At 53.6% G+C, this 13035-nt stretch overlaps 2 protein-coding genes across 2 annotated transcripts; both read left to right on the top strand.

The window, feature by feature from the left end:
* Window positions 1-3853: 3853 nt before the first annotated feature.
* On the top strand, window positions 3854-6767 carry PG997_003870 (Kinesin-like protein kip2; the record flags this gene model as incomplete). Its single annotated transcript, XM_066808185.1, has 2 exons — window positions 3854-4812; window positions 4841-6767. 2 exons carry the CDS (start codon window positions 3854-3856, stop codon window positions 6765-6767), a joined length of 2886 nt encoding a protein of 961 aa, XP_066671803.1.
* Window positions 6768-10651: 3884 nt separating this feature from the next.
* PG997_003869 (uncharacterized protein) lies at window positions 10652-12508 on the top strand (the record flags this gene model as incomplete). Its single annotated transcript, XM_066808184.1, has 4 exons — window positions 10652-10768; window positions 10801-11105; window positions 11126-11693; window positions 11714-12508. 4 exons carry the CDS (start codon window positions 10652-10654, stop codon window positions 12506-12508), a joined length of 1785 nt encoding a protein of 594 aa, XP_066671802.1.
* Window positions 12509-13035: the final 527 nt, after the last annotated feature.

The raw sequence follows: 13035 nt of genomic DNA, 5'->3' as shown, positions 1-13035 counted from the left end.
AGAAATCCACTGCAACAGACGTGCCACTCCGAACTGGAGTAGGTCGCCCAAGCACATGCACGCACGGAGCAGGATCCTGCCGGTTGTTCGGCCAACATCAACAAACAGGGGACATCTTTGAAGGCCGGGAAAGCAGCGTGGGGCGTCGTCCAGACATCTGTGCCTTTGAAGAGAAACGGTTTTTCCCCCCTTCCTCTTTTCCTCTCTGAACCCCTTCCCTCTCTTTGCCTTCACGCCTCCGTAGTTACATGTACCTTGCAGCAGTTTGCTTGCATGCTTGCTTGGCTTAGCTCGGACCACCACCCCCTTTACTACACTACTACGTTGTACAGTTTTGAGGGTCCAGTAGGGTATAGGATAGTTCAGGAACGGTCGGGATGGTGGAAGAGCTCCAAGCCGACTATGCTCTATCGGCTATAGTGCTGGTGAGCTAGACCACTTGTGCACAATGTGCCATCTCAATGCGGATAGAAATGGTCTGTGATGCGGAAATTGGCTTTCACAAGTGCGGTGATAAACGCGCCCGCGAAAGAGTTGCGACGGACCGGACAGAGATCTGCGTTGCAATATCTCGCGATCGAATGAGACTACTGGACGGGAGGTACCTAAGGGTCCATCAATGACAGCAACTTTTGCGCGAGTTGAGCAAACTAGATGGCCAAACCGCTGGACATTGACAACCTCGGCTCTTGGAGCTGCGAGTCCTGCAGGGTCACAAGCGCCGCGGAGGAGACCAACTCTTCAACAGTATCAGGGGCCGACTCAAGGGAAGCGAAAGAAGGGTCATGGACAGAGAGGTACCTACATACACATCAAGTCCATCAATCATGATTGATCAACCCATCAACTGATTGGTACCGATCAGAGCCAAGGTAATGGTAATGTAGGAAAAGTGGCCCTGGCATGCTGCCATTTCTGGGTGTGCCCAGAGGAAGCAAAGAATCGGCATCAACCTTAGATTCAATACGAATGAATGGATGCCCACTGACTGACTGACCGACCGGTGGTGAAGCAGCTACTGCAACCGCAACTGCGACTGCTACTGCAACACCCCCTTCTCTGCAAGACGATAAACAGCGATGCGACCCAAGATCAATCAACATACGACACCCGATGGTCGTACTGTACATATATGTATGTAGAAAGCGGCATGGCAACGTGGTTCAGTGGCGGGCCTTCAATATCTTGCCGCAATTACAACACGATGTCATGTACATACTTTTTCCCACTGCCAAGTGAAGCTCGCCAGGGATATGAGGATAGCCAATTACAGCCGGCTGTGCCGCCGACAGAGGCGCTGTACGAAACCCACCCAAGGGGAAGGGGGCAAGTGGTGAACAGTGCTTGAAGACACGGGACAGCGGCAATTGGGGTGCAGGCTGGCAGGCTTGCAGGAGAGACAGAAACATGCGCTACTGCAATGCATGTGGTGTACTCCGTACGGAGGTGTCTGTCTGTAGGTAGTCTAAATGAATCTGTATACCTGCCACAATGTGTGTGTGTGAGTGTGTGTTGGAACATCCATCTCAGGTCGACTGCGACCTTTGCGACCTCCGCGCCTGCCCACTTCTAGATATCGGTATGTAAGATGTAGGTAGGTATGTATGTGATTACTGACATACATACGACGGCGGTAGCTAGCTGGACCTTCTGGGCCTTGCTTGCATTTCATCTACATGGCCTAGCTAGCACGTACATACATGCCTACCCGCACGCACCTACTGGCCTTAGGGTACCATCCAACTGCAGCTCCCTGGCTCCAGTCGTACTCCAGTCGTACTCCATAGAACAAGGTGCTTTAAGTACCTACGCTCAAGTCCCAAGACCAAGCAGTCCAGCCAATTGATGCCGGCCTTCCTCAAGTCTGTGACAAGCCTGCGAGCTGACAGGGGAGTGGTAATTGAGCAGCAACAGGGGTGCTTCATGTGAACGTTGTTGTGATATGACCTTCCTCGGTCGCCATCTCAAATTGATTTGCCCGAATGGGGCATAGGCATCGTAGTATCCTGGACGGAGGTAGGCACTAGGCAAGGGAACAAGTTCAAACCAGTCGAGCCTGCGTCAAGGGGGTGGGAAGGGAAAAAACGAGCGTGGGCTTGTTCATTTGCAGTAACCTAGACAGAAGAGAGAGAGAGAGAGAGAGGAACAGAGAGGAAGAAAGAGAGAAGAGAGCTTGAGGGGAAATGGTGGTATGGCATGGTATGGCATGGCATGGTTGCTTCTACCTACTGGTCCATCAATGAATTACACACATGCAACGCACGCCCTCTCCTGTTCGCTCCCTCCCCTCTCCCTCTCTTCTTTCCGAACCCTTCTCGCCCTCTGCGCCAGTCAAGGTTATGTCGTGAACGTCGTGTCTTGCTTTTCGTTCCATACATAGTAGGCCGACAGACAGTGTCTCTCTTTCTTTTACCTTGGCGGCCCATCACCACTATACGGCCCTTGTTGTTTCTCCCCCTCTCGGCTTCCTTTCTTGGCTTCTCCGGTAGACTTGGACTTGGACTTGGACTCGAATTCGAACTGGAACTGGAACTTGGAACTCGGCGATAGCTACCATCTAATCCAGCAACCCGGCTGCTGCTTGTTGGAACTCGTGCAACCCCTACGTCGCTCTCCAACTGGCACCGCAATACGGCCTCAACTCTCTGTGGAATCTGGACCCATTTACTTGCGCGCTCAATCTCCCTAGCACCCTCTAACACACAGTCTCTGTCGCTCCGTCCCGCAAGCCTCTTGCACAACAAGCTCGACAGTCAGCCAGCCAGCCAGACCATAACCGCATCGCGCCCGCGCCCCATCTTCTGAATTTCCTTTGACTTTCACCAGGACGACCAATCCCTCGAGGCCCGCCGCCCAACACCCACCGCCCAACGCAGCAGCCCGCATTCGTTGCCACGCTGCATCTGGCCTTTGATTTGCCAGTATCGCTTGGAGATTGGAGATTGGGCTTTATTTCACGGCATACCCACTCACATCCCGGACAACTCACCTTTACAAGGGTCAAACGCCTGCGCCCTCGCCCTTCGCTTTTGCAACGGCCTCGTTTGTCTGGCACACCAAATCACTTTCCGATAGAGCAGCGCAATTATCGAGAATCGTCGCTCAGACATCCCGCTGGCTTGTTTCGCTTTAAGCACGAAGCTGGTCGAGAGAAAAAGCAAAGAAAAAGCAACTGGCGTATCCGATTCCGACGCCGATTCGTTTCCGTCCTTAGACATTGCGGACTCAGTCAATTAAAGCTGCCAGGGTCCTGTGTCACTCCCACACCACCCCTCGTTGCGCCGGGCAGGCTTTTGTACGTCATGCGATCTTCTACTCCCTAAAGCCCAAGGCTCTATACACGCACTGGATTTGCAACCAAGTCCAAACATGACCAGCAGCTCAAACAGAGCCTTTGCCAGTCCGAGTCGAGGACATGCGCAGCTAACAGAACATCACAGTTAGTCCTTCGCTTGTGCGACATTCCAAGTGCTGAGATAATCACCCAAGCGTTAAGCGGTCACACCATTACCAGCCTCACCGACGATCACATATAATCCATAATTATCTCTCGACTACCCTTACAACGGTCACTCGCTTCTTTGTGGGTCGGCGTTTGTTTCTGCGTTGTCAGCCTTGAAAAAGAGTTGACATACGTGATCCCGTGGCTGCATGGCCGCAGGAGCTGCTGTGCTCCAAAAACCCTAAATGCTATTGTGCAGCAGCGGGATATATTACCTACAGCTGTAGTTCGAAACTGATGGAGTACTAGTCTGTGTAAACCCAGCCTTATCAGACACTCGGCCGTTGGCTTTTCTGTCGGTTTGCTTGGAATTCGATCTCAAGCAACTAGACGTCAGCCCGAGATCAAACAATGGCCACGTTACCCAGGCCGTCGCGCCCGTCAGTCGGGCCGCCCACCTCGGCGCTGCCAGCGTTACCCGTTCCCAAGACGCGCAAGAGCACCGGAAACCTGCACGCAGCTAGTAGGTCTCCGAGTACACCAAGGAGTGGTCTCCGCGCACCATCAACAAATCTACCGCCGCCTGTGCCTGCTCCAACTTCCGCCCTGCCGACCCCTAGAGGAGCAGCCACCCCTAACGGAAAGACGATACGCAAGACAGTTAGCATCAACTCATTCCCACAACCCCCGAAAGGCGATTCGCGCATATCCAGTCTTCCGCCAAGCCCATTATCTGGCGCAACAGGCAATTCGAGGAAACCCAGGGTATCAACTGCACCCAAAGTGAGCCACGGAGTACCCAGTCTACTGAATGGAGGCGGCGACAGCAAATCCGTCCTCAGTAGTAGTAACGTCAGGAATTCCGACGGGCTTATTAGTATCGCTTCGCCCCCGCAGAGTCGCAGTTCCTCAGCCCAGGATTCTTATTCAACTTCGGCTACGACATTTGACGATCCACCCGACCTCAGCTCAAACCCCACAAACGACAAACGGAGCTCAAAGGGTGTGGACGGTAAAGGCAATGTCGTTGTCAGCGTGCGTGTGCGGCCGGATGCAGGTGCCAGCGACCAGGGACGGGTGGAGGGCGAATGGATGGTAGATGGTCGGAAGTCGCTCGTATCATATCGAGGCAAAGAAGGCGGCGACTACCACTACGACAACGTGTTTGCGACTCATGACGACAACAGCAGGGTATATGACCATACAGCGAAGCGACTAGTCCGAAGGGTTATGGAAGGCTACCACGGCACTGTGTTCGCCTATGGTATGACGGGTACGGGCAAAACATTCTCGATGCAAGGAACAGCCTCGTCTCCGGGTGTTATCCCGCTCGCCATCACCGATATCTTCTCCTACATCCGGGAAACGCCGTCGCGGGAGTTTTCTACTACGTGTCAGCTATCTTGAAATTTACAACGAAAAGATCCACGATCTTCTGAGCATGTCAACCGGCGGCGGAGTAGGAGGTGCAGGTGCACAAGAAGAAATCAAACTACGGGAAGACAGCAAGCGCGGCGTCTACGCAACTCCTCTGAAGGAGGAAATCGTTCAGAGTCCAACGCAACTTTTGCGGGTTATTGCCCGTGGTGATCAAGCCCGTAGGACAGCCAGCACACAATTCAACGCCAGGAGCTCGCGCAGTCACGCCGTTGTACAGATCGTGGTTGAGAGTAGGGAGCGGATGCCAGCGTCCGGAGCGGACAGCAAGCGCTCAGGCTTAGTCCCGGGCGGTGTCCGCGTCTCTACTCTCAGCTTGATTGATCTTGCTGGTTCCGAAAAGGCCGCCGAGACCAAGGAGCGCCGGCAAGAAGGAGGTCATATCAACAAGAGTCTGTTGACCTTGGGAAATGTCATCTCCAAACTGTCAGATGCTAAGAAGAAAGATGGCGCGCCCTTGGACACTAAGCATCTTCCATACAGAGACAGCAAGTTAACGAGGCTGTTGCAAGGGGCGTTGTCGGGGAATTCCCTCGTCAGTATTCTCTGCACCATCCAGATTGGCGCAGCTGGCAGTGCCGCTTCCTCAAATAGCCATACGGCAGAGACTATCAACACACTGAAGTTTGCTGCCCGTGCGAAGAACAGCATTGTCAGCCATGCTAAAAAGGCCGAGGAAGCTCTGGGTGCTGGCGGCGAGGGCGGAGCTAGGGTACTGCTCGAGCGGTACCGAATGGAGATCCTGGAACTTCGATCCCAGCTTGAAACACAGGTCAAAAACAAGCCTGTTGAGGCGGCGGAAGAAGAAGAAGTTATCCAAGAAGTGGTCGAGGAGCGCATGCGCGAAAAGGAGGCCGCGGCAAGGCATGAGGAGCAGATGCTGGAGATGCAGCTTGCGCGCACAGCGTTGAAAGAACGGATCGATCATCTGAACAAGCTGATTCTGAGCTCCAAGTCCATTGGTGTCAATAGCAGCGGAGCCTACAGTGCTTTGGGTATACATCCCCGTTACTCGCAGTCTTCTTTGGCTCCATCTGTCCGGACCTCGATTGCTGCATCCTCCAAGAGCCACCCGATACTTGAGAGAACGAGCTCGATGAACTCGTCGTCTTCTACAATCGGCCGGCGATCTAATCTTCAACGACGACCGAATTCCGGTGATCCATCAGCCGAGGAAGACGATAGCATTGGCGAGTACGGCGATGGTGTTGCTTCTCTGGCGGCTCAAAACCAAGCTTTGCAAAGCGATCTCGCCGACAAGAACCGGTACATAGCCACTCTTGAAAAACGGCTCCTCCATGCAAGAAGGGCGAGCTCGTCACGCACATCAGTTGGGTTCTCCGCGCCTAACAAGGGCATCATGGTTGGGGAAGACCATAGTGTTTCCGCTGTACTCAAGGAGAAGGATGCCGAGATTGCGGAACTCCGAGCGAGATTGGATGACAAGGACCGAATGCTTGGTGCTCTGCGCAGTGCAGCCCGCTCGAGGGATGCCGCTGAAGGGCTGGACAAGGAGGTTCCTAAACCCGACGTACGCGAGGTACGCGAGGCACGAACCTCCTTACTGTATGAGCAGGCAGCTAGTCCTCCACCGTCTGGAGCGCTACCAGACCCGCCCCGGAAGAGCGCCTCGCCTACCAATGAGCGCAAGAGGCCCAAATCAGTTGACGAGATGAGTCGCATCCTGGACGAAATGATCCAGGAGAAGGTGGAAAGTGGTCACGTTGTTAGAGGTGTGCGAGGCAGCGTCCGTATCGCCAGTGATGGCCGAAAGATACACGTGCCGGGAGAGGCGCCGGCGCCGGCTGCGGCTCCGGCCAACGCCGAGCCAGTCCGGGAAAGCCCGACAATTCCCCATGAGTCTCAGGAGGTCGCTCTTGAGGCGTGAAAATGACGGGGCTCGTTCGGGAGCATGTACAAATTTTATATTGGGGACACGGCCGGGGCGCCGAAGTCCAAGGTATTGGCGTTTTTGGTTGGGATTGCTTCTGTCCGTTTCTTTTATACCCCCATCTTGTTGCGCTATTTGCTACGACAGGAGTGTTTGTGGATGTGAATGCCCTGACGACGGGAAGAAACCGATGGACCGGGTCACTTTTACTATTCTTGAGAGGTGTCCGTGGAAGGAGTTTGCATGTCCGTCGCAGGACACGACCGCGTTATATATTATATAATAAGCGGGTTCTGGTTGTATCTTATTTTTTTCTTCTTCATTCCCCCCCCGTTCGTTCTTATGTTAATGCTGCAGCTCCTGGAGAAAGAGGTTCAGGGAAATCCATCTTTAGAGACGATAGAAAACATCTGTCGCAGCGGACTTGATGCCCTGTATGTAATTTTAGCCGACGATAAAAAGACACGTCGAAATGGACAGCGAGAAGAAAATAAACAATCGATTTCAAGACTATCGGTCACGCGACGACGCCTAATGCCCAGTCCTGGACGGACATTGGAGGGTCAGTCGAGGCAGATCATCTATACATCAACGAATACCTGGTTGCTTTTCTTAGGTTTAGCGATGTCCGGGTTCTGAGACACGGCAACTGTGTGGTGGCGCTCAACTGCATTTATCATGGTTATGGCCGACTGTCTACACCATATTTATCGTGGTCTGTCTGCTCCAGCTGGCGTCAGACTCCCTGACCACAAGCGAAGGCCGCTCGGAATCGGCCGGTCAGGTATGGGTGGCTCTGGAATAATGCGACAAAGCATCAGGCACAACTTAGCAGATGCCATCACGAGATGGGCCGTGGGCCAATGCAACGGTCGGACGGGACGAAGCGAGAACAGAACGACCCTTTTGGAGGGATCCGGAAAACAAAAAACTTGCTCGCTTCGGACTCTCTCTCCACCTAAGATTCATCCACTACAGGCAAATAGCGCATTCTTCCTCAGAAGAAAGAAGAAGAAGAAGAAAAAATATTCCATCTTTTCGGAGCCTGGAGGGCACGGCAGTGGGCAAGAAGGGGAACTAGTGCGCGAAAAGCCACTTTTTCCCACCCGGCCGGCGCCATTCAATCCTGCCAGTCTGGATAAACGTGTTTGTTAGTTTAGCTCGCCCGCCAGTTCTCCCCTTGTTGGTTGGTTGTTATTAGCGCAAACGATTGAGGGGGGGCCGCAGCCGGTGTGCAGGTGTCATCCAAAGTGCCCTCAAGGCTCAAGCCCATGTCGTTCGTCCACTCCGCCGGCGCCCGGCATGGTTGGGCAGACAGACACAAACAGACAGACAGACACGAGCAAGCCCAAACACGAGCGACCCTGCACTCTACACTCTGCACTCTGCACTCTGCACCCTGCACCCTCCACCCAGGATCCCCGCCTCGTTTTTTGTCTTCCTCCAGTTTCTTTCCATTTATATACATCAAACGGCCAACGGGAGTTGCGAAACAAGACAATAATACCAACCAACGGCTGGCTTATTTGCTCGTGACCGACTACCGTACCTGCCTGCCACCAATGCTGTTAGTGTTAGGTCCACGCAGCCAGGTAGGTACCTGGTCTAACAATATATCATCTACAGCGAAGGTTGTGCGGAAACGGTCGTTTGACCGGTCTACGTACATAGAACAGACCACGGGCAGTACTGCACGGGTAACTCCCTCTCAGAGAGCACTTGAGGTCGGCCTTCGGATTGGCCCGTTTGGGGTGTTGGTGCAGAGATCCCAAACCCGGATTGGTATGTTCTCATTGGTCTTCATAACATGCACATCTCACTCGGCTACTACAGTAGAAGTAGATCCCGCCCAGGCAAAGGGAAGGGGACCGGGGGGCCGCCCTCTCCGCAGATCTTTAGACTGTTTCAGAATGGTCAGGGGGTTAGTAGGGATCGACCAAAATAGCCAGTCAGCAGCACAGCTAGCAACAGGTACATTATGTAGATACTACTAGCTTCTCGAAAAGGGACCCTTTGGTTAACCATAAAAAAAAGTAGCATGCGTTGTTGCAGCTTGCTCCCATCCCACATCATCCTCATCCTTCGGGCCATGCCATGCCATGCGAGATGCAGCCAGATGGGCTGGTAGTTGGATGCATCAATCCCAGAGTCTATCAGTCCCATGTATATTGATACATGTACATACATTCATCCTAATGCGGGTACCTTAGGTAGCAGCATCTACCACCCGACAGCAGGTCGGTGGCCATTGCCTGGCTCCTTCCTGTCTCCCTTCAAGTTCGTTAACAAATGCAGGCGGGCACGAGTACCTAATTAAGTGATTGCACCTGGTCCTTTTTCTCGTTCCCGTTCCCTCCTACCAGACTGCTGGCATAATGCCATGCCATAAAACGAGGCGTCTCTCACGAGATCTTCGTTTGTACGGATCGCCCGTGTCCCTTTCCCTTTTTTTCTCCTCTACTCGTACCCTCAAAAGTTCCGCCAATGACACGGGCTTGGCCCCCCCTGTTGCACACCCTCCTTTCAGCTTTTTCTTGCCAATCCTCATTTTCTGCGATGCAACACTGGAACCACCGAACCGTTGCTTATTTCCATGTGACATCATTTGGCGGGGCCCTGTTAGACCCTGCAAGCTGCTATCGCGCTCGCTGCCCGTCCAAGCCGTCTGGCACCTCACCAGCTCACCTCACCGCAGCAGTTGCGCTTGAGCTGCTCTGCTGCTCTCGCCCGTCCACATCCATATCCACGTCCCAATCCCAAATTCCCATCAGGACATCAGATCGGGCAGCTGGTCTAGCCATCTGATATCCCTACTGTAACTCACACTCACCCACCCCATGAGATCCAACCGCACTTTTCGTCAAAACCTCTTGTCTCGTATTACTCCTGGCTCGCTGTCCTGCCTCTGCCTCATCCACTGCCGGACTGGCTCCCTGCGTGCTTCCGCGGCTATCGTCATTTTATGCTGGGTAGGCGAATGGACGTACATACTGCATGTACCAAACACCGTCTGCCCTACATATATCACCATCCTCATATCGGTGTGCCCAGGGCTTCGACAGCATTACAGCATTACAGCATTACGGCATTACCCAGTATCCATTCTGACTCTCACCTTCCCCGAGACTCGGAACCGGTGAGATCGTCTGCGTTTGATGAGCATTGCGTATACAGCCAGTAGCGAGCAGCCCATCTTCGGGGCGCTCTTCACTACTACTGTACCTACCAGTCCAAAGGGAACCCTGCCTGGCAAGCCCGGTTCTGTTTCCACCTTTTCCCCATTTTCCGTGCATGGATGGGTCCTTGTGACAGCCCGACGGTCTGTTGTCATACTACCAGTACCAGACATTACTTCCCTTGACGATCGGCCCTGTTTTACCCACCCGGCTCGACCCTCAGGGCTCGTCTTCGTCTGCCTGTCTCTGTTTGGCCTCTTGCGATCCGAATACATACAAGTACTGCGTTCCACAGACCTTTGGGCCAACCCTCGCTCACCACCTGACGTTCCCTCGCATACCCTGAATGTCACCGCCAGCGAGGTGAGGGCAAACAACCCACCCCCGTCTCTTCGTTGCCTCTTTTCTTGCTCGATGGGACTCTGAACACCGACACGTGCGCCGTGCCGACGAAGCGTCGCTCCTATTTTCCATTCTAGCCCCTCCTTTACCACCACTTTGTTCCCTCAGACCGGCCAACTCCCAGATTGGCCCCTGGCCGTGCGTGCTTGTCCCTCGGATCCCGCTGCCAGTCGATCCTGGATACCAGACGGCCACTGGAGCAGCTCACCTGTTCCCACACTCCTTGAGACGCCGCGTTACGTTGGGCTACCACTTTTTAATAATCTGTATCATATCCCATTCTATCTGCCAGCATTCGCAAAGATGCCGCCTCCCGCCCTCGACCTCACACACAGCACCCACGCCAAGATGATGGTGATCCCACCGCGACTCAACTTGCGCAGAGCCGCATCGTATACCGGCACGTCTACGAATGAGAAGGTCCCCTTGTCTTCGTCGTCTTCCCGATTCAGCTTCAATCATTTACTCTTCTCGCCTCCGCCATCTCCTGGCCTTCCGGCCTTGGTGCCGAGGCCCAAGAAATCCCCGGTAGCCCCCGGCCCAGTCGGGTGTTCCGAGTTTTTGGATGGTTCCTGTCCATAGTGGCGTTTATGTATATCGCCAAGGCGGTCGTGAAGCACTTTGGAGAAGTGCCTGTTGTTGTCGACTGGGCTCTGGGGGCCCAAGAGGAGTATGAGATGGTTGGCCAAGACGAGCTTCCCGAGTTTCCTACCCCGATAGCCGTCACAGATCGTCGAGGCAGGTCAAAGTGGACTGTGTCCATACCCCCTCCTACAGTTTCCCCCTAACGACCAAGGAGTACGCCGACATATGCGCCAAATGCCACGAGGTCGCCACGCACGTACGAGAGCTACATGGGAAGAGCTACCCGTCCCAAAAGGCCGGGTTAAATTATTACTACCAGGATCCCTACTTTCTTGATGTCAACGAAGCCGAACAGCGTGGTTTACTTCCGGGTACGCAGGACCGGACGTGGAGGATCTCGCCCCGGGCGCAAGAAGGCCATTTAGTCGGCGAGAGCAAGAGCACTCTGGTAGATCAACCAGTCTGTGGATCATCCCTTACTTTTGTCCTCGAGACCCCCGATGCGGGCTTGGGTACGAGTCTTATGATGCTGTGGATGGCATATGGTTTGGCCCAGAAGGAGAAGCGCGCATTCTTCATCGACGATTCGAGATGGGCATACGGCGAGTATACGGGCATTTTCAAGGCCCCGCCCGTCCCGCGCTGCCAATCGCCCCCGCGGCACGAAATGCTTCCTTGTCCTCGTCATGCCCGCCATTTGGTGGTGTCAGCCGCCACTGTAAAGGAAACGTTTGGAAACAGCTTCGCCAACGAGTACGAAGTCCTTCAAAAAGGGACCAGGATCGAGAGCGGCCCATGTTCGACTTGGCTCGAACGGGGTATGAGGCTCTGTTCCACCTCAATCACGACGACCACTCTTACGTCACCAGTCGAATCATTGAGCTAAGAAAAAAGGCGAAAGCTCCCCAAGGCCACAAGCACGACGGGACCGTCGTTGGTATTCATGTACGCCACGGCGACCAGCACCCCTTCGAGTACCAGTACCGAGGTGCATACATACCCCTCAATCTCTACGCGGACAAGGCCCGAGAGATAATTGAAGACCTACACAACACGAGCGCCCCCAGTGGCGGCGAGAACGTCGTGGCAAAGCAACACTCATTCACAGTCATTGCGTCTGATGACCCCGAAGTATATGACTCGGAAGAATTCAAGCGCTCGCCCAGGGCTCAGGAGATGATCAAACTTGCGGCCAAAGCTCAAACACCGCAACCGGAGCAGGACCGTCATGTCATGCATAAGTTTGTCGAAGAGACATTTGGGTGGGAAGGCGGCTTCTTTGCGAGCATGTTCTGGAATCTGGGACGCTCCGGCATCAACAGCGACAGCGCGGCTGCCTCGATGCCCGTCACTCCCTCGGCCGAAACGACTCGCCTGCGCAGCTTCATTGGCCGCGCTTATCTCATGGACCTCGCCATCCTAGCCCATGGCAGTGACGCCCTGATCTGCACCATCAGCGCTACCGGGTGCCGCCTCATGGCTGTCATGATGGGTTGGGAGAAGGCCATCAACCATGGCGACTGGGTAAACATTGACGGCAACTATCAATGGGCAGGTTTGACACCTCTGTCGTGACCTTTTACTTGAACACCCGACTATCACTTTATTTTTCTTTATTTTCATCTCTTGCATTGCGTTGGCTGCATTTTTATAGACCATATTCACTCGTTCACTGCATGGCGTTTCTCTGGCACGAGAGAAGGTTGGGTGGATTTTCATAATTGCTTTTTTATCCGGACTGGAGAGAGCGGCGCATTTCCGTTTTGCTTTTAAGCGAGTCTTTGGATATTTCAGGGTTGGGCATCAAGATACCTCAAAAGAACGAAAGAGAAGAAGGCGTAGCAAGAGAGCATGGGAATCTACATTGGCATACTGACCCTGATTGGTTACTTGGAAGAATGGATCTCGACACAAACATGGGAAGAGCCATCGGCTTTTCGAGTGTCATTATTCTTCTACTGTTCATTGCCCATAAAAGGGGGTACAACCAGATCAGCTATTGCGACTCAACTACATATTTAGCATGACATGTATCATCAGATGTAGCATTTCAATCACAAAAACACTTATACAAAGCCATTAAAAGATGGTCTCTTCGCAAC

The sequence above is a fragment of the Apiospora hydei genome, assembly GCF_038363865.1.
Source record: "Apiospora hydei strain CBS 114990 chromosome Unknown utg000004l_segment0_segment0, whole genome shotgun sequence".
Classification (NCBI taxonomy): Eukaryota; Fungi; Ascomycota; class Sordariomycetes; order Amphisphaeriales; family Apiosporaceae; genus Apiospora; species Apiospora hydei.
This window is presented reverse-complemented; position numbering and strand designations above follow the sequence as displayed.